The sequence below is a fragment of the Phyllobates terribilis genome, unplaced genomic scaffold (genome assembly GCF_046119375.1).
Source record: "Phyllobates terribilis strain yellow unplaced genomic scaffold, ASM4611937v1 Scaffold_5__5_contigs__length_657084704, whole genome shotgun sequence".
NCBI classification, from domain to species: domain Eukaryota; kingdom Metazoa; phylum Chordata; class Amphibia; order Anura; family Dendrobatidae; genus Phyllobates; species Phyllobates terribilis.
In genome coordinates this window covers 261,920,533-261,943,008 of record NW_027362765.1, presented here as the reverse complement: position 1 = coordinate 261,943,008, position 22,476 = coordinate 261,920,533, and the positions used below count along the sequence as shown (strand labels likewise).

Below are 22,476 nucleotides of genomic sequence, written 5' to 3'. Positions count from 1 at the left end.
TTTTCCAAATACTTTATTCTGTGTGTGCTCAAGCTTGACACATAAATGGATAGTATTAAATCTCAGAAGTATGAAGCTGTAGGACTTACTTTACTGATAAAATTTTAAAAGGACCTGTCTCTAGGTCAAAAGTGAACAGTTTTTCACTTATTTTATTTCTGCTCCTTCCCCGGAGTATTTCTTATTTATGTATTGTTTTTTTTTTTTAATCTGCCATACAGTTCAAGAGATGTGAACCTTTTTATTCAGTACTATTTTTCATGTTATTTAACAAGGGGCCAATGCCTACAGGATTCTCTGCGGATGTCTTTTGCATCATTACCTTCTGAACAACGCCTATTTGTAAACACCATAAAAATTAGCACTAAATTAAAAAAAGCCCATAACTCTGAAACCATATACCTGATTAAAAATACAAACATCGAATACTCAGGGGAGCAGCGGGAATATGGTTGAGGAAGTAAAAGGTGGCTGGGAATTTAGGAGGCAGCAATCATGCTATCATAGAATTTTGGATAAGTAGAGGAGGAAGACCTGTGAAGAGTCAGACTTCAAAGTTGGATTTCAGAAAGGCAGATTTTAAAGGACTCCGAAAGAGGATAGAAGGGATCCAATGGCTGGATGTCTTTAAGGACAGAAATGTCCAGGAAGGATGGGAAATTGTGAAAAATGAGATTCTCAAAGCACAATCATTAAATAACAATCCCTAAAAGGAGAAAAGCAAGCATTTAAGGAAACCAGGATGGATGAACACATGACTTAAACACATGCTAAAAAGAAAGAAAGAAATGTTTATCATATGGAAAGAGGGAGGCATATCTAAAGAAGAATATAATGCAGTCTGCAGAACCTGCAGGGCACGCATCAGATTAGCTAAAGCTGACAATGAATTAAGGCTTGCAAGAGAAAGAGATGTCAAAATCAATAAGAGGATTTTGGGGGTATGTCAAAAGTAAAAGAAAAGATGCTATAGGATTTTTACAGGATGAAAATGGTAAAGTGGTAAAAAATGATGTTGAGAAGACTTTAAATTCCTATTTTACATCTGTTTTCTCTCAGAAAGTAAATGTAACATCAACTGATCTTCACTGCACTATTGAAGGAATAGAAGAATCCACAGTGATTCAGAGAGATAGTGAGGGAATACTTAGCTAACATAAATGAATTCAAGTCTTTAGGTCCAGATGAATTACATCCTAGGGTGCTGAAGGAGATAGCGAAGGAAATTATTGAACCACTCTCCATAATCTTTGAAAATTCTTGGAGAACAGGAGAAGTCCCAGAAGACTGGAGAACAGCTAATGTTGTCCCTATCTTCAAAAAGGGGAAGAAGGTGGACCAAGGGAACTATAGGCCTGTGAGCCTTATTTCTATACCGGGAAAGATCTTTGAAAAAAGTATTAAACAACATGTATGCAAGTATCTTCATGAGAATACAGTAATTAACCACAGCCAGCATGGGTTTGGAGCTAATAAGTCATGTCAGACTAACTTAATTTCCTTCTATGACAGAATCGCTGTCTGGGTGGATAAGGAAAATGCAATACATATAGTATATCTTGACTTCAGCAAAGCATGTGACAAAGTATCTCATACCATTTTTATTGAAAAGTGACCAACTATGGAATGGACAAGGCAACTGTGAGGTGGATTCATAACTGGCTTAGTGATCAGAGCTAAAGAGTGGTTATAAATGGTTTCACATCCAGTTGGAAGAGTATCTCAAGTGGGGTACCACAAGGCTCTGTCCTCGCCCTGTGTTGTTCAACATCTTTATCTATGATTTAGGTAAAGGAATTGAGGGTAAACTGATTAAATTTGCTGATGACACAAAGCTAGGAGTGATAGCTAATACTAGAGAAGAGAGAGGATTCAAAAAGATTTAGACAAACTAAAACTGTGTGCAGCAACTAACAGAATGGTTTTTGACAGGAAGAAATGCAAAGTCCTACATCTGGGTAAGAAAAATGGAAAAAGCATATATAGAAGGAAGAATAGGACTAAGTAACAGCACATGTGAAAAAGACATGGGTATATTAATAGATCACAGACTGAACATGAGTCAACAGTGTGATGCAGCAGCAAAAAAGCAAACACAATTCTGGGTTGCATTAACAGAAGCATACAGTCTAGATCACATGAAGTCATTATCCCCCTTTACTCCTCTTTAGTCAGACCTCATCTGGAATATTGTGTCCAGTTCTGGGCACCACATCTTAAAAAAGACATGAAGAAACTGGAGCAAGTTCAGAGAAGAGTAACCAGAATGGTGACCGGTCTGCAAACAATGTCCTATGAGGAACGGTTAGAGGATTTGGGAATTTTTAGCTTGCAAAAGAGAAGACTGAGAGGAGGCTCAACAGCTGTGTACAAATATCTGAAGGGATGTCACAGTGTACAGGGATCATCTTTATTCTCATTTGCAAAAAGAAAGACTAGAAGCAATGGGAATGGGATTAAACTAAATGTGAGAAGATACAGATTAGATATTAGAAAAAACTTTTTGACAGTGAGGGTGATAAATGAGTGGAACAGGCTGCCACGCGAGGTGGTGAGTTCTCCTTCAATGGAAGTCTTCAGAGGCTGGACAGATATCTGTCTGAGATGGTTTAATGAATCCTGCATTGAGGGGTTGGACACGATGACCCTGGAGGTCCCCTCCAACTCTAACATTCTATGATTCTATGAATAAAATGAGAGCAAAAACTGGACACTTTTTGGCCTGATGACAGGTCCTTTTTTGGTCAGACGGCAGTATAAATCGGACCACAGTGCTCAGACTGGCCTCTGCTCTGCAGACCCGAGCATGACAGCTGTATAGAAATATATGAAGCTTTCATTCTCGGGAAGGTAGGGCCACCGACCAAAACCCAAGACAGAAACAGAATAAAGTAAATACCCTGCTGTACGTAAAATGAAAAAGTGCATATAAATAACATAGGGTAAACACCGATCAAAAAAGGCATAAAAGCCATTCTACCAGTGTCAAGGTGTAGTCAAGCTCAGGATGGACCTAACCTCTAAGATTAAAACCTTACCCTGTGTCATAGTGACGTCCTGTGTGTATAAGGGCTGAACAAGAACGGTTCCAAAATATGGACACACAGCTGGTGAGGAGCTTTTCAAATGAAGGGAGGCCACACTCTTACCTGTACTGTACTGTATCGATGCAGGTTTAGAGCCACCTGCCAGTCCGCGCATTGCTGTCTGATCTCAGACCGATTTATACGGTCGTCTGACTGTGCCCTCAGTTGTTCAATAAAACGATTTCTATTTCTGTTATGGTCAACTTTATAAACTGAATTATTAGATGATTTTATGGAAGTGAAGCCACCTGCAGTAAAAGAAAGCAGTCACACGTAGCAGACTACTTTTTATAAAAAGGGTTTCATGACCTCTGCATGGAGACAAAGTGTGCTTGATTTACATCATCCCACGGAATGTTAATTATGTTTTTTTGTATCATTATTTTTTGTTTGATTTTTGCATGAAAAATATATAAAAGCCATGCTGTGAAGCTTTTGAGGTTCTCAGAATTTTGCTGCCATAAAAATTAGGATTAGGCAAACAAGTGATTGCACAAATCACACTCGTGATGGTTTCATATCCTGTTTTTCATGTAAACTTCTCGTGTGTTACATTGGCCAGCTAAGGGAAAATAGCTGAACAGCATAGCTTTCTATAGGTATTATGAAAGGACATGACTCACAAAAATGATACTATAGCGACTGCTTAAAATAACTCACCGTGACTCTGATTCTCCATAATACTAAATAACCCTTCCCATTACACATTACAGCAAATGATAACAGTAAGAGTTAATAGGGAGCAGAAGGAGAAAGAGTTGTATCAAGAGAAGTACGAGGATATTTCCATGGTGTTCTGTCCCATTTTGACCTGACCGCTGTGCCGTGGACCTACTGCAGATACTGTGGTCTTCACTCTCATTATTTACAACTTCTCCTAATGCACTATAGAGGGTAGCTACGTTCATCTAACATGGAGATCCTGCATTGTCTTCTGTGCGAAGAAACATCTATTGATATGAAACAGAAACATACATTATATGGATAAAACTATTAGGACACCTGCACATTACACCTACAGGAGCTTTCATAACCTCCCATTCTATATCCATAGGCATTTATATAAAGATGGTCCCCTCTTTGCATCTATAACAGCCTCCACTCTTCTGGGAAGGCTTTATACAAGATTTTGGAGTGTGTCTGTAGGAATTTTTGCTCATTCCTCCAGAGGAACATTTGTGAGGTCAGATACTGATCTTTGACGAGAGAGCCTGGCTCACAATCTCCATTCTAGATCATGCTAAAGGTATTTCATGGGCTGTGGTCAGGGTTCTGGGCAGTCAAGTATCCACTCCAAACTCACCCAACCATGCTTTTATGGACCTTGCTTTGTGCAATGGGACACAGTTTTGCTGGAACGGGAAAAAGGCCTTCCCCAAACTGTTCCCACAAAGGTGTAACTGTGCAATTGTCTAAAATGTCTTGTATGCTGAAATATTAAGATTTTCTTTCACTGGAACTAAATTGCTTAGGTAAACTCCTGAAAAACAAAGCATAGCATTATCCCTCTTCCAGCAGACTTTATAATTGGCAAAATGTAGTCAGATAGGTAAGGTTCACTTAGTATTCACCAAACCCAGACTCGTCCATGAGACTGTCAGAGATGTGGTGACTCCATCCGACACTTGGCATTGTGCTTGGTGATGAACTGCAACTGCTCGGCCATGGAACCCCATGTCATGAACACACAGAATTATTCTGATGGTAGTGTCACAGGTGGTTGGGAACTCTGCAGTTATTGAATCAACAGAGCATTGGCAACTTTTATGGCATTGTGACACTCCGCTAAGCAGCTTTATATGGTCTGCCACTTCTTGAGTGAGTTGCTGTGGATCATAAATGCTTCCACTTTGCAATAATACCACTCACGGTATTTGAACATTTAGGAAAGAAAAAATGTGCCAAACTGACTTGTTGAAGCCGTGGCATCATAGTACAGAACCACATGAGCTCTTTAGAACAGTCCATTCATTGTTTTATAAAGCCAGACTACACGGAGAGGGGCTAATTTTTATACAACTGTGGTAATGTTACTTAATGATAAAGAAAAGACATAAAAAGGTAAAAGTAAAGCGACACACAACTATGCAAAAACAGTTGTAAAACAAAAAAGGGAGAAATAACCGAAAATACCTAGTTGTTCTTCTGTTTCCTTGAGGGGAGGAGAAAAGGAATTGTGGATGACAACCAGAATTGGCAGACCCTCACATGTGAACACCTTTCCGTTCTGTAGCCCAGCTTTTATGCCTGGCCCTGGGCTCGGGTTTCCAGGATGACCTGGATTGGACTATTTAAAAAAAAAAAAAGCCCATTTGGTTTAGGAGAAGTTTGCTGATGGTAGACTCAACTCCATTCTAATAAATTTCACTTATAGGTTGTATTAAAGAAATAGGGTGAGTGAGGTCATTAAATATATATTGGACACTACTGTTTTTTTTTTCTCCTTATCCCATTTTATGTTTGCAATGTTGTTTGCATTATATTTGCAGCATCAGAATGGTATTTATGGGCTCCATCAAGACGTGCATCACTTCAACTCTTTTGATGAAGTCAGGAGTTTGCCATTGCTGCTCCACCAGGCTGGTATACGGACAGGTAAAAACAAATGCAGTGAATTATCGGGCTTTCTTAATGAAAATCCTAAGTCCTCTGCTAATACTTTTTCTTATTTGTTAAAGGTATTATTGGAAAAAAACACGTGGGGCCAGAAACTGTTTATCCATTTGACTTTGCATACACGGAAGAGAACAGCTCGGTGCTACAAGTTGGGCGCAACATAACCCGGATTAAATTGTTGGTCAGAAAGTTTTTGAAAAGCAAAGACCAGAGGTGAAAATGAACAGTGTACACTGGTAATGTTATCTGTGTAAACTTCACCCACAAGTAGAGGTAATACCCTGGGAAATGCAGCCGTAGTGCCCCATAAACAGACCCGCAGTGCCCCAATGTAAAGCCAGCCTCACTGCCCATGTGCCAGAACTAGAAAACAATGGCACATGTGCTGATACCAGGTATGTTACACTGGTTGACTCTTCATCAGGCTTCTCCATCTCCTTGACTTTTATCAAAGTAATAAACACAGGACAAGGATTAAATAATAACTTAATATTTGTTTTTAATAATTTTGTCCAGCATGGAAAGTTATGAAACTTTGCAAATCACACTTTATATGGGGATTTCCCTTCATTCCTTTGGCTTTCAAACCCTTGCTATTCCCCAGTCTGTTTGACTGCCTTTAGCTGTATTGCTATCAGAATGTATTCATTTGGAGTACAGATGATGGCAGTGAAAGAGTCAGCTCAGCACCTGTCCCACTAAGGGCTCATTCACACATCAGTTTTTCACGTACGAGTGCAATCCGTATTTTTCACAGATAGTACTCGTACCTATGACAGTCTATAGGACTGTTCACATGTCCAATTTTTTTTTTTTTCCTCAAAATTGCAGAGACATGTTCCATATTGATACGAGTGTCAGATCAAAATCGTCAATGCAAGTCTATGGGTCCATGGAATAATCTGACAGCATTCGGATCACATCCGAGTGCTCTCTATTTTTCACTGATAGGAAGGTGGAAAAACTTTTTTTCCTCATAAGTGAAAAAAAACTTCTGCCACTCTGATGAAAATCTGACGGTATTTCTCATACATAAAAAAAAAACCTGATGTCTGAATGAGGCTTAAGTCTGCGGACAAGCAGCTTCATGGGACTGTTCTGATAAGCACAATACTCAGAGGAGGACACGTGCTGACCCTCTCACTGCCATCATCTGTACTCCACATGAATGTGTTCTTATATAGATAGATAGATATGTGTATATGTATGTGTGTATATATATTATATAAAGAAATGAAAGTTTAATTACTCTATGTAATTAAAGGAACATTAAATACTACTACTTCTTTGGCTAATATTGACCCCTTTAGAAAAAAAATTCTATTTGAAATTTTTTTGTAGTTTCAAAAATAACACGTAAATTACTTTTCAGCAAATTCCCAGATGGGAAGAAGAATGTATGATAGCATTACTATGTGCAGCTGAAGGTTTGGGAGCTGTACTGACTTTAATATATGTTGCTCTCCACTTCCTCGCACAGACCGTTCTTTCTTTATGTCGCCTTCCATGACCCTCACCGCTGTGGACACTCCCAGCCTCAATACGGCCCTTTCTGTGAGAAGTTTGGAAATGGTGACCCTGGTATGGGAAGAATTCCAGACTGGACACCTCAGTATTATATACCTGAACAAGTCCAGGTCAGCACTATGCATTTATTTTCCTTCTGCTAAATAGCTTTTACATATGTCTAGTACATGTGTTATTTCAATGTATAGATTTTATCAGAATATGAGCAAACTACATAGATGGTAAAGTACAATTCTGCCTTAAAAGAATTGCAGGAGACCAAAATAAAGGGTCAGTTATTTCAGAAATGGCTCCATCCTTTCTATGGAATTAAAGGATCTCATTGGCAGGATGATCTACTCCTTGGTTTCAGTCTACTGTAAAACAAATACTTTAAAAGTGTCTGGAACATAAGTAAATGTAACAGTTTTATAAAACACAAATTTAAGATGCCTATGGTATTGTGCGCCAGCTGTTCTAGGCATGTGGCATTGGCTTATTGTGATGCTTCCAGAGAGTCATGGCATATGTACAGAAATGAATGGCAGCCATAACCACATAGTCCCTCTTAGGGAATTGGGTCAGGCGAAGCCATATTTAGTACATGGTTCATGCTTTTAAAGAGAACCTGACAGCAGTAGTTTGAATGCATTTGTCATTTAACCCTGATTTCTAGCAACCCCCAATGCTTCGGCAAAGTTCCCCGCATATTAGTAAAATCCGCTTTTTAATATTTTGCCAACACAAATAATTAGCTGGACTAGTCCGGGAGGTGTGCGCTTAGTGCAGACCAGTCTTGTCCATCCAACGGCTATCACACTGGCTGTGGGCCGGAAGTCTGACAGATTGATCTCTTCCCTCTGTGAGCACACAGTAGACATGGTATGCCTTAGTGTTATAGTTTTTTTTGGCAGGGTAAGAGCATGTAGTATAAGCAAAAATTCACTGTACCTGCCAGAAGTCATGCCCATTTGTGGGATTTAGGGTGCAGGGAGGAGGTGGAGAGAGAACTGCGCCCTCCATGGGCGTGATATTGATTGGCTGCACTGGACTGATCCACCTTAAGCACACACATTTTGGACTAGATTAGCGAATTATAACATGTGGCATCACAATATTTAAAATCTGATTTTACACTTATGCTGGGAACTTTGGCCCCAATTCACCAAAGTGTTTACACCAGAAAACCGCTCTAAAACACTTCAAAAAGTCACAATTATTTTGCGTAATGCCAGTTTCTGACAGCTCTGCCAAAATGGGCGGACATGTTTATGGTGCGGGATGTGGCTACCCCAGCCCATCAAATTCTTTAAACTTGGTGGCATTTCTTACTAAGGTAGTCACCACCATTTGTATATTTTTGGCAGTTTTTTGCATCTGTTTTTATAAGTCATGACCAGTGTTGGAACCCAAGTAGAGATAAAGTATGGATGGAAATATTTGTTAAAGAGGTTTTCCGCTTTTAAAAAAGTGGTCCCAAATGATAGAACTTGCGTACAATGACATAATCAGATAGTACTCACCCTCTCCGTTTTCAACACTGGCTGTTTGCCTTCTGTATCTGGGTATTGGCATCAGCGGTGACATCATGGCTGCAGCTCACATCACCGTTGCTGCCAATCATTGCCGATGTAGATGGCATGAGCCACTTAGCTCAGTGAATGGCTGCAGTGGTGATATGCGCTTTTGACTCAAGTTTGAGTCTGCGCTGGACCCAGTAAGGGTGAATACTCCTTGATTTTGTTATTTTACAGGTCTTTCATCTGGGAAATACTTTTTTTTTTTTTTTTTTAAAGTGGGGACCCACTCATTTATTTATTTATTTTACTCACTTAGACAGCGCCATTAATTCCACAGCGCCCCATTGGGGCTCACAATCTACATTCCCTATCAGTATGTCTTTGGAGTGTGGGAGGAAACCGGAGAACCCGGAGGAAATCCACGCAAACACGGGGAGAACATACAAACTCTTTGCAGATGTTGTAATTGGTGGGATTTGAGCCCAGGACCCCAGCGCTGCAAGGATGCAGTGCTAACCACTGAGCCACCGTGCTGCCCCCTCATGGTTCTGACTTGCAAATACTGGTGTAGCATACTTATCTAAGTACTTGATAAACCAAAAACATGATTCTGGGTCCACAGCATCATGAATGGACGCTGTGACCCATGAAAAAATACCACTCCGATGTCTATATGAGAAAAAGGAGTGTGTGGTATAATAATAATTAAAAATAAATAATAATACTAAATTATAATAATAATAATTTTAATACTTAATAATTTTTATTAAGTACGAAAGACATACATCTAGTAAATCATTTAAGAACCGGACAGATGAAAAGAGAATAATAGCCCAGCAAGGTTTGCCAGTTTAAGCATATGTATAGGCAATGTTCCTTAATCCAGTACACACAAAATTAGAATACATGTCACGTTATAATTTAAGTGTATCATGAATGAGAAGACTGCAAGCAAACTAGCCACCGAGTAGTGCTCAAAACATACTCCTGATAAATGTACTATATTATGCCAAGTGGCAATTAAAGAAAAAGAAAATGTCAGAGCAGGAGGCTGGACTAGACTGAAAAAACGGGGGGGAGAGAAGCTCCCACAGGACCTACGACGCGCGTTTCGCGTAGATAAAACGTTGCTTCTTCAAGGGGAGGTGTTTCTCTAAATACTTGTGTAAGTTATGCTATAAAGGCCTATTAGATAATTTGAAACATCAATATGTAGTTCCTTGTTAAAAAAAACCTGGAAGAGCAAAATCAAATTAAATTAAATGCATCAAAAGGGTAACATTAGGATTAGAAGTATTGTTATATACACATGAGCTAAACCAGTAAAAGGCCTAATCTAAACTCAATGCAGAAAAAGTTTTATAGAAATGAAGTGTCAAGTTAAATATAGCTCTTAGTAGTAGTCACTTCCATGAAAGGTAGACACGGAAGAAGGCATTATACTCATCTAGAAATGAGACATTTCTTTCCTTTTACATAGAAACTCTAGAAGGATAATCTAAAGAAATATATAACTCATAACTCATTTAACTTTATTCTAGGTTCCCTATTTTATTCCAGACACCCCGAGTGCAAGGGCTGATCTGGCTGCACAGTATACAACAATTGGCCGGATGGATCAAGGTTAGTTATGTGCAATGTTTTCTACAAGAATGCAATGATTTTGAAATTTCCTATAGTCATATTTATTCACAATAGAACATAGAACACAGAGTAGGTGAAGGTTAGACATTTTTCTGTTCGTACTGATTGTGTACTGCATGTGACAATAATCTCCCCTATTTTTCATGTCTGGCCTTTGGGGTAGAGTAGCAAGACAGAACCCTTTTCTATTTAAGGAAAACATCAAAGCCCGGCTATGTTTTGCCCAAATCTACATCAAGTCTGTCAAAAGCATGTGGGAAAATGTTATGGTTTGATGAGAACTTATTGGCCATAATTTCAAAAGATATGTTTCGCACAAAGCCAACATTGTGCATCACCAAAAGTATACCATACCCACAATGAAGCATGGGGGAGGCAGCATAATGCTTTTGGGCTGTTTTCAGCAGCTGGAACTGGGGCTTTAGCCAAGGTGGAAGGAATTATGAGCAGTTCTAAATATCAGTCAATTTTGCATCTAAATCTTCAAGCCTCTGCTAAAAGGTTGAAGATGAAGAGAAATTTCACTTTTCAGCACGACAATGACCACGGCATATCTCCAAATGTACAAAAGAATGAACGATGAAGAAGATCAAAGTTTTGAAATGGCCCAGCCAGAGCCCAGATCTGAATCCAATTGAATATTTGTGGGTTGACCTAAAGAGGGCTGTACACAGGAGATGCCTTCGCAATCTTACAGATTTGGAGCTACTACAAGGAAGAGTATGCAAATATTGGCAATTCTAGATGTGCCATCCTGATAGAATCCTAACCAAAAAAGACTGAATGCTGTCATAAATTCATAGAGTACTTCAACAAAGTATTAGTTCAACCTCTTCACGACATCCGTCGTATATGTACAGCGCAAGTTGGAAGCAGGTGTATGGAGTGGGCTCACGCAGCGAGCTTGCCTCATAACCAGCAGGTGATAGCTGTGTATTACAGCCAGGACCTGCCACTAACAATCGCGGGTGGACTTGTGCTGCTCCTGCGATTTTTAACCTTTTAAATGCTGCTCTCAATCTCTGACAGCTGTATTTAACGCGCCAGCATGTGTGCGTATGTCATTCTCGTGATCGCGGGTCTCCGATGGGTTGTCTTGACAGCCGGGGGTCAGCTTGTGGCAGGGCTTCAAAGGAGACAGTGATTTCTGCTGTATGCAGTGATGCTGTAGGTAGGCATCGCTGTATATGGCACAAGCGATCGGATGATCACATCTTCAAGTCCCCTGAGGGGGCTAATAATAACAGTGCAAAGTAAAAAATAAATGGTTTAAAATAAATAAATAAATGAAAGTTCAAATCACCCCCTTTTTACCCCATTGAAAATAAAGATATTAACCCCTTTCTGACGTGAGACGTATCCATACGTCCCTGTGGCCTGGTACTTACTGACCAGGGACATATGGATACGTCTTGGTGATCGCGCGCGCACAGCCTCTGACAGCTGACACCCGGAATTCAGTGCCAGGAGCAGTGCCCGCACCACTCCCGGCACTTTAACCTCCTAAATGCTGCGATCGCAGCATTTAGCGAGTGAGCAGAGGGACACAAGCCCCTCTGCTCTTGGATCGGAGACCCAGCGACGTCATCGCGTGGTTCCGATCGTTGCCATGGTGATCCGATGTCGTCATGACAACATCCGAGTCACCAGGCACTAGCAAGGTCAATATCTTGTGTCTGCAGAGCCGACAGCTATAAGGCATAGCAGTGATCTTGCACTGCTATGCCTTATAACTGCGATCAGACTGCAGAATGTGAAAGTTCCATAGTGGGACAAAGTAAAAAAGTTAAAAATAGAAAAAAAAATGTAAGCAAAAAATGTGGTCATGATGCAACGTTATGGGGGAAGGGATCTGCTGCTGACACTGTTATAGGGGTAATGTCCCCCAGTTCTGTTAATATCCCCCATCCTGGTTTATATTGCCCCTTCCTTCCTGTTATACATGGCACCACAATCCCCCATCCTGGTATGCATGGCATCCCTCATCCCCATCCTGGTATGCATGGCACCTCAATCCCCCATCCTGGTATGCATGGCACCCCACATCCCCATCCTGGTATGCATGGTACCCCTCCATCCTGGGGTATGCATGGCATCCCTTGATCCCCATCCTGGTATGCATGGCATCTCACCTTCCTTCCCTCTGCTCCAGCACTGTGTCCCATTCTGCTGCCAGCACTCATCTCACAGTGTGAGCCGCACATGACATCACTGCCATGCGTCCTCACACTGTGAGATGGTCTGCCGGAATAGTCATTGCTCCCCATGCCAAGACTACGGGCGTGGGGAATAGTGACTATTCACTCTCCTTAATAGCTCGCACACTGTAGCCGCGTGGGGAGCAGTGAATATTCATTTACTTTAGCAGCGGGCGCAGTGTAGTAGGCTGCAGCAGGCGGCTCCTGACTCCTGTGCCCCCTCCTCCGCTGCTGCCGCTTCCCCCACACCCACCACCATCCACAGTGTGTGTGTGTATGTATGTATATATATATATATATATATATATATATATATATATATATATATATATATATATATATATATATATATATATATTCGGACTATAAGACGCACCTCCCACTTTCCCACAAAATTTTGGAGGATAAAAAAATGTGTCTCATAGTCTGAAAAACACAGTATGTAAATGTGGTACCGTTGTAAACGTACTGACCCGAAGATTGAAGCTGCCTTATCAATTTTACCACACACGGAATGGCATAAAAAAAAACTAAAAAAAAAACAGTTCCTGAATTGTTGGTTTTTGTTCATTCTGCCTCCCAAAAATCGGAATAGAAAGCAATCAAAAAATGTCACGCGCCCGAAAATAGTACCAATAAAAACGTCAACTTGGCCCGCAAAAAACAAGCCTTTACATGACTGTCGGCCAAAATATGGAAAAATTATATCTCTCAAAATATGATGATGCGAAATAAAAGCTTTTTTTAGTGTGTGACCGCATCCAAACATAAAAACCCGATATAAATCTGGTATTGCTGTAACCGCGCCACCCCGAAGAATAAAGTCGCCTATTCACTTATGCCGCACGAGGAATGGTATAATCAATAAATAAACCAATTCTTCACCTGCTGGTGATTTGTTCATTCTTCGTCCCAAAGATCACAGTATGGCTCGGCTCATATTTATCCTGTTCTCTGTGCTGAGCGCTTACCCCGGGGTTTCCATGTAATTCTCTGAAATACGTGATTCAGACAGAACCCCCAGCGGAAGATTTCCTATAATGAGGCAGATGGAGACGCTGTGGACACAGTCTGGCCTGTGATCCCATGGTGTCCGTCTTTTTATTAGGTATGCATAAAAGTGCCGTCGACTACAGTTTTGTGAACCTCTGAAAAAAAGGACACCGCTAAACAGACGCCAGACGGAGTCCAGAGTAACCATGCTGCCTCATTATAGAATGGATCCTTCGAGGGTTTCATCTGAATTACGTCACTCGGAGATTTAAATGAAAACCCTGATATCAGTGCTCAGCATAGAGCACAGGATAAATGGGAACATTTTACATAACATTTTGGATCACAATAAAAGCTGTGACTTTATCCACAAAAAAAAATGCAAGTCCCCACTCAGGTCCGTCATCTGTTAACGGAAATATAGGGGGCTTCCACATTACTAGTAGCACAAAGGCTCTGGAAAAGCGAAATGGCTCTTGACCCCCAAAACAAATTCAGCAAATTCTGTGCTTCCAAATTCAAATCACCGTCTCCCTTTTGAGCCCCACAGTGTGCCTAAACCGCATTTAGCGTCCACATGTTTGGCATTTCTGTAGCGATGAGAGCCCGCCTAATTTACGGGTGCATGTCTCCAGAAGCATGAGCTGGGCACAATGTGCTGGGCACAATGTGCTGGGCACTACAAAGTATTGGTCACTTCAATGGCAGTTTGCAATTTTCACTCAGCAACATCCGCTGCTGCTTGTTTCTGGAAAAGACCCATGGGGTCAAAATCGTCATTACACCTGTAGATAAATTCCCAAAGGGGTATAATTTCCAAAATAGGGTCATTTGAGGGGAGAGTCCACATACAATTCTAGAAAAATCTGCGCACCAGGAGGCAAATAGCGCTCCGTCCCTCCCGAGTCTTAACGTATGGCTAAGCAGTACTGTACATCCACATATGGGGTATTTCTACATTCAGCAGAAATTGTGGGACACATTTTGGTGCCATTTTTCACCCATTAACCAGTGTGAAAATTCAAAATCTGGAGCTAAAACAAAATTTTGGTGGTAAAAATGTAATTTATTTTTTTCTTCATTGCCCAATGGTATAAAATTCTGTGATCCACTTGTAGTGTCAATATGCTCACTTCACTCCTAGATTAATTCATTGAGAGGTGTGGTTTGTAAAATGGGGTCTCTTATGGGGGTCTGCTGTTCTGGCACCTCAGGGGCTCTGCCAATGTGATATGGCACCGTCAAACCAGTCCAGCAAAACCTGAACACAAATATGGTGCTTCTTCCTTCTGAGCACTGTGCATCAAAAGTAGTTTTTGACCACATATGGGGTATCAGCGTACATAGGAAAAAAATCACAACAAATTTTGGGTTCCATTTTCTCTGGCTATCCTTGTGAAAACTAAAAAATATTGGGGCTAAAACAACATTTTTGTGGGAAGAATACTGTATATTTCTTTCATTTTTACCAATCCACATTGTAAAATTATGTGAAGCACCTGTGGGTTCAAGGTGCTCACCACACATCTAATTAAATTCCTCGGGGAACTTATCTAGATGTGTGGTGAGCACCTTGAACCCCAAGTGCTTCACAGAAATATATAATGTGGAGCCGTGAAAATAAAAAAATCCAATTTTTCCCAGCAAAAATTTTTTTTAGCCCCAAATATTTTATTTTAAAACGGGTAACAGGAGAAAATGGAACCCAAACTTTGTTGTGCAATTTCTACTGAGCACGCAGATACCCCATATGTGGAGGAAAGTATTGTTTGGGCGCACGACAGGGCTCATAAAGGAAAGAGTGACATTTTGGAACGCAGACTTTGATGGAATGGTCTGCGGGTGTCATGTCGCGTTTGGAGAGCCCCTGATGTGCCTAAACAGTGGAAACCCCCCACAAGTGACCCCATTTTGGAAACTAGACCCCAAGGGTCTAGTTAAATGTTCATTGTTTTCTTCCACATTCCAAAAATTCCTGTGAAGCACCTGAATGGTTCATAAACTTCTTGAATGTGGTTTTGAGCACCTTGAGGGGTGCAGTTTTTAGAATGGTGTCACGTTTGGGTATTTTCTATCATAAAGACCTCTCAAAGTCACTTCAAATGTGATGTGGTCCCTAAAAAACGGTTTTGTAAATTTTGTTGGAAAAATGAGAAATCATTGGTCAACTTTTAACCCTTATAACTTCCTAACTAAAAAAAAATTGGTTCCAAAATTATGCTGATGTAACATAGACATGTAGGAAATGTTATTAACTATTTTGTGTGACATATCTCTCTGATTTAAGGGCATGAAAATTAAAAGTTTGAAAATTGCTAAATTTTCAACATTTTTGACAAATTTCTGATTTTTTTCAGAAATAAACACCAGCCATATCCAATAAATTTTACCACTATCGTGACGTACAATAATGTCACGAAAAAACCCAGTCTCAGAATCAGGGGGATCCGTTGAAGCGTTCCAGAGTTATCTCATAAAGTGACACTGGCCAGAATTGTAAAAAGTGGCCTGGTCATTAAAGTGCAAACAGCCTTCAGGGGAAGGCTTAATTTAAAAAAAAAAAAAAAAATGCACATATATGATATCGCCACGTTCAGAAAAGCCTAATGTATCAAAATATAAAAATTATTAACCCGTTCAGTAAACACTGTAAACGGAAAAAAATCAAGAACACCAAAATTATGTTTTTTTGGTTGCTACAATTCCACAAAAAATGCTGTAGCAAGTGATCAAAAAGTCACATCTGTCCCAAAATGGTATCAATAAAAATGACGTGTCGCCCTCCAAAAAATAAGCCATCACACAGCTCCATTGTTATTGGTCTCATAAAATGGCGATGCAACCCCAAAAATTTTTTTTGCAAACTTCAGATTTTTTTTTCACCGCTAAAATAATTAAAAAAACAGACATGTTTGATGTCTTCATAATCTTATTGATGAGTAGACTCATATTGCAAGGTCATTTTTTTCCACAAAATGTAAACTGTAAAAACAAGAAACAATGTAAGATTTGCTTTTTTGTCACAATTTCACTGCACTTAGATTTTTTTTTGCCAATTTCCAGTACACTATGTGGTAAAAGGAATGGGGTCATTTAAAAGTTCAACTCGTCCCTCAAAAAACAAACCCTCATATGTCTAAGTGGACAGAAAAATAAGTTATGGCTCTGCGAAGAAGGAAAGGAAAAAACGGAAATTTGCCTTGTCGTGAAGGGGTACATATTTATACAACAACATTATTTTAGTTCTTTATTTTTTTCCACCTAAAACGATTTAAATTTTTCTATTGATTTTGGGCGCATTATAGTTGACATTAAGGGTTGGAAAAAGCTCTGAAATTATTCTTCTTGGTATGATTTTTTTTATATGACAAAAACCTGGCATAACGTGTGTGTAGACATTATGTACTCACTGTGTACATATATATATTTATATGATTATACTGTATAATCACTAGAGATGGGAACATTGATTGGCAGGACTTTGGTCCATGAGCGAGGTCAGTTATCTATGAGTCCTGCGAATCTCCTTACCTCTCGGCTCTACTTTTGATTAGCCGGAGATCGCGCGTGTGTCACACCGTAATGATGACATCATGCCAGCCCAACTTATCGAAAGAAGAGCCAGGAATGCCGGGAGGTAAGGAGATTCTCATGCCTCCCATCCTGCAAATGGATTCTCTCATCTCTAGTAATCCCTGATGTTATTTTCTCTAGTTATTTTCTGCAGTTTAGGATTTCTTTCCCACGGGTCAGGAGAACCCACTACATTCACATGAGTCATGAGACTTCTTAATATCAAAGATTATATTTATAATTCAGACTTTAGTTTTCTGTTTCTTTTTATTTTCTGATGTGGGAACATGCAATTTTCAAGACTAAATCTATATAGATGAAATGGTGGAAAATAAGACTGGTACGCAAATCTTATTTTTTTTCTTTTTTAGAAATTTTCAATACAAAACCAATACCTAACATCTTCCCACCCTGATAAATTTTCATTTTCCTTGCTGTCTTTCAAGAGCCATAACTTTTTTTTCTTCTTCTTCTGACAACATAGCCATATGAGGGCTTGTTTTTTTGCGGAAAAAGGTGCATTTCTGATTGATATTACACACTTATATATTAATACACTCGGAGGAGACAGGGTTATACTGGTGTAAATTACACATTTTTCTTTTTATAATGATAAATTAAAAAAGAAAACAAAAGAGGGTAACAGGACCCTCTTTTGTTTTGCTAATTTATCATTGTAAAAATAAAAAATAAAAAATGTGTAATTTCTACCAGTATAACTCTGTCTCCTCCGAGTGTATTAATGATTAGGAGTTGGTATTGTTCGGTGTTTCACGACACCGATGGGTGCCTGTCCCGCCGAATTATGAATATATTGTACTAAAAAACAACAACAACAAAAAATCTATGTAAAGTGAAACACCGTTTCACCATCATTGCTCTGGTTTTGTTTTTATGGTGTTTACTGTGTTGTAAAAGAAAAAAAAGACCCGATAACGTTATCCTGTAGGCTAAGAAAAACTTTAAGAAGCATTTTTTCTCATAGTATTTTCTGAGACCTGTGTAGTACCATTTTGGGGTATATATGCCTTTTTCTTTTTATTACTTTTTTTGGCGATTAAAAATGCCAATTCTGACTTTTTTTCTTTTACGTCTTCACTATTCGGGATAAATAATTTTAACAACAGACTTTTATGGACATTGCGGTACCAAATACCATCAGGGGACTTGAAATTATGATTGGCTTAAAGACTTGTACCATAGACTGCAATATTTTAGTATTGCAGTCTATTGAAAAATATAGCAATCTCTTACGAAGACAGGCCACAGACTAGGCTTCGTAGGAGCACCTTCATGACAACATCATTGGCATCCTGCAGCCTAGTTGTGGGGGAACCAATGGGTGACAGAAAGAACCTCCTCCAACCCCGTCTCTCACCACTTAGATGCTGCGGTGTCAGATGTGTAACACAACCAACACCCACCATGTCTGGTGTGGGCTCAGCTTCATACAATGGTACCCAACATGTGACAAACATTTATGGCACATATCAGAGAGGGATAAAATCTAAAATGATCCAAATTAGAACACATTGAAATTTACAAGGTTCTTAACCAAAGTTTTGGTGATGCTGCTAATAGAATATTGCATTTTCATACAAACATGGCATAATTGATGGGTTTATTGTAATGTATAGTATATGTGAACAGGTTTTTCAGAACTCCATACACACAGTGGAAAATTAGTGTGCTGTTGATATTAATATAGCCAAGTCCATAGCTCAATCCGGGAGGAGGATTGAAATGCAATGAATGTCTTAACCCAAAGCAGAAATGTCTTGGGAACCCCAAGGGTATGTGCCCACGTTGTCTTTTTAGAAATCAGCGTATCCACGTAGTGTTTGAGCAGAAGAGACTTCAGGGAAGCGCCGGTAGTTTTCTTTCGGAAGTGTCGTCTTTGTCATCTTTATTGTTGTTTTTGCCGCAGTCGTCTTTTTTTTTTTTTTTTTTTTTCTTAATTTCACATATAAAATAGTTTTGGCATAAGGTCACATATTTTAGCCGCTTCTCAGATTTATAACCCTACAGCAGTTAAAAACAAAAGTTACAAAAGACGGTCAGTGTCAAAACGACTTGCTGTGCAAATGTACATTGTTTTTAACGTTTATTGAGCCCTTATTCAGGCACGTTCCCGTGCAATCTACCTGAATAGGACATCTTGTGTACATTCCTTAAAGGTGCCCATACAGATCAGTCATCCAAATGTTTGGCTGATGGCAATCTCTCCCTATTCCCCATACATTCGCATGCTCAACTCAAGTGTGTGTGTTCTCTATGGAGAGTAGAGAGACACTTCTACCAGTTGTTTGTTTTTCAGGGGTAAAAAGAGAATGGGCAAAGAGATTCAACCTGTCCAAGCATTGGGAGTAAGGCAAATCTGCCGAAATCAATGCGGCCATACTTTATTGCATGCACAGAACGTCATACATTCCCAGCACTAGCTCTATGTAATTTTCTATAGCCTGGCTATGGCAGAATGACAAGTGGCTGTTTCGGTTCCATCCACATGTTAGCTGCAGATTACCTAATAACTCCAGTCATGGTGTTTTAACTCTTCAGATGCTGTAGGCAAGTGATTTCTCTTGTGTGAATAAATTGGTCAGAGATATTGCATTGTAAAACTATAACCATGGATTTACTGTGTTATATTAAAATGCTCATTCCAAAAACTATATTGATATCTGTTCTTGCTTATATTACACAGGTATTGGCCTTATTCTTAGTGAACTGCGCAGTGCGGGACATGAAAATGACACTCTTGTGATATTTTCCTCTGACAATGGCATTCCATTCCCCAATGGACGCACAAACCTGTACTGGTCAGGAAGAGCTGAGCCCATGCTTATTTCTTCTCCTGGTCATCCAAGATGCACTGGACAAGTCAGTCAGTCCTTCGCAAGTCTGCTTGGTGAGAAACTACACATGGAACTGTTCATTATATCTAATTATTTATCTACTTAGATATATGGACACAGATTTATACTGTCCTCAACATTGCAACACTAAAAAGTAAAAGTCATGGAATTATTTAAATCACAGGAGAGAAAGATATTTTAACAAAATTTTCAAAACCTCTCAATTTATACAGTATCAAGTATGAGCGCAACACGCAGAAAAACACGCACTTGCACGCCTTGGCATGCTTTCGGTGAGGTTATTAATGGTTGTCTGAGGAATGTTCTCCCACACTGAATGCACCTGGGTAAACAGGTCATCAAGATCTGCTGCTGGCAGCTCCCTTTGCAATTGCCGACCAATGGTGTCCTGGATGGGAGACAAGTCCAGAGACATTACAGGCCTTGGTAGGACATTAAGGCCACTCTGTCTTCTCACAGTTGCACAAGGAACATACGGCCTGGCGTTGTCACATTGAGAAACAGCTCCTAGGGCACTTTCTAGAGATAGCTATACTACTGACTCCACGACCAAATCGATGTAACGCCAAGCTGTTAGCATACTTGAAATGAAGACTAAAGGGGTCTGACTCCAAGACATTATGCAAAGCAACACCATAATCCTGGAAGTATGCCTGGTGAGACATTCCCTCCTGAAGGCCTCATCGTAGCATTGCCCGCACAGTCTGCAGATCAATCTCTGTCTTTCATTGCATCCTTGACAAAACCTAGACTCATCACTGAAGAGGACAGACCTCCATTCCAGTCTCCATTGCCGTCTTGCTCTGCACGATGATGTCTTTTGAGAACAGTGGCGAGAGATCAATGGAACACCTGTAGTTGGTTGTCTGTCTCAGCCCAAAGTCATGCAAACACCTCAAGGTTTGTGTAGCTGTTTGATTCCTTAGGCTTGTTTTTTGGCTTCCAATTTCACTTGCAGTACAGAAAAAAGTAAAAGGAGCTGCCAGCAGAAAATCTTGAAGATTTTCATGCCAAATTTTATTCAGCATGGCAAAACATTCCTCGGACGACCATTAATAACTTCATTGATAGTGTGCCAAGATATTGTGCTCACATACGATACTGAATATATCGAGAAAATGTTGTTTTCATTTTTTCAACATTTGAATTATCGTTAACATGTCCATCAATCCTGTGATTTCTATAACGCCCTGACTTTTCCTTTTTGGTGTTGCAGTTTTAACGTTGAGGAATGTATGTTACCAATATTTCGAGCGTTTGTTAATCCTGGGGGAACTTTTGGGCTTTGTGGACAGCTGTTATACACTAGCACTTAGGAAATCATACTATTTCTTATTATTCTTTTGCTCAGATATTACACCAACGGTCCTAGACTGGTTCTCCATTCCATATCCTGATTACAAGCTATTTGGTAAGGGTGTAAAACTTACCGGAAAGTCACTTCTTCCTGTTCTGGAGGCTGAACAGCCGTGGGCCACCGTGTTTGGCAGCCAGTCTCATCATGAAATCACTATGTACTATCCTATGAGATCAGTACAGCATATGCAGTATTTACTCATACACAATCTGAATTTTAAGATGCCCTTCCCCATCGATCAAGATTTTTATGTGTCTCCTACATTTCAAGATTTAATGAATAGAACAACTTCTGGCCAACCCACCAACTGGTTTAAGACACTTCATAACTATTATTACAGAGATCGATGGGAGCTATATGACCGGTCAAAAGATCTTAGTGAGGTAAGGAACATTGCTGGAGATCCAGACTACTATAATGTTTTGCAATCTATGCAAGAAATGCTGCAGAAATGGCAGTGGGAGACATCAGATCCTTGGGTGTGTGCACCTGATGGCGTTCTGGAAGAGAAATTGGACCCACAGTGTAGACCACTTCATAATGAACTGTAATGTACCAATTCTGGAACTTGACTGATGCTTTCTGAGGAACATATAAACTGATGTTTAACAATCCTGTCTATGAAAATCAGGGAATAGAAAGTTTCTTCTTTTATATATTATGTGCTGACTTACTGCACTGCTCATATGTGTGTATTTTAGGTGGGTTAACCAGCACTGAGCCTATATACTGTGTGTGTATATGTGTGTGTGTGTGTGTGTGTGTGTATGTGTGTGTGTGTATATATATATATATATATATATATATATATATATATATATATATATATATATATATATATATATATATATATATATATATATATATATATATAATATATATAATGTGTATATATACAGTTGTGCTCAAAAGTTTACATACCCAGGCAGAATTTTTCTTTCTTGGCCTTGTTTCAGAGAATATGAATGATAACAAAAAAACGTTTTCTCCACTCATAGTTATTGGTTGGGTGAAGCCATTTATTGTCAAACTACTGTGTTTTCTCTTTTTAAATCTTAATAACAACCAAAAACATCCAAATTACCCTGATCAAAAGCTCACATACCC

General features: G+C 39.5%; 1 protein-coding gene across 1 annotated transcript in view; it reads left to right on the top strand.

The window, feature by feature from the left end:
- The window catches only part of SGSH (N-sulfoglucosamine sulfohydrolase), a 34,946-nt gene extending 12,758 nt beyond the window's left edge, over positions 1-22,188 (top strand). Inside the window, exons 3-8 of the mRNA XM_073684123.1 lie at positions 5,576-5,681; positions 5,765-5,915; positions 7,183-7,339; positions 10,270-10,351; positions 19,841-20,044; positions 21,364-22,188. Coding sequence (XP_073540224.1) covers positions 5,576-5,681; positions 5,765-5,915; positions 7,183-7,339; positions 10,270-10,351; positions 19,841-20,044; positions 21,364-21,920 — 1,257 coding nt within the window. The 3' untranslated portion in view covers positions 21,921-22,188. The remainder of the gene's footprint in view (positions 1-5,575; positions 5,682-5,764; positions 5,916-7,182; positions 7,340-10,269; positions 10,352-19,840; positions 20,045-21,363) is intronic.
- Positions 22,189-22,476: the final 288 nt, after the last annotated feature.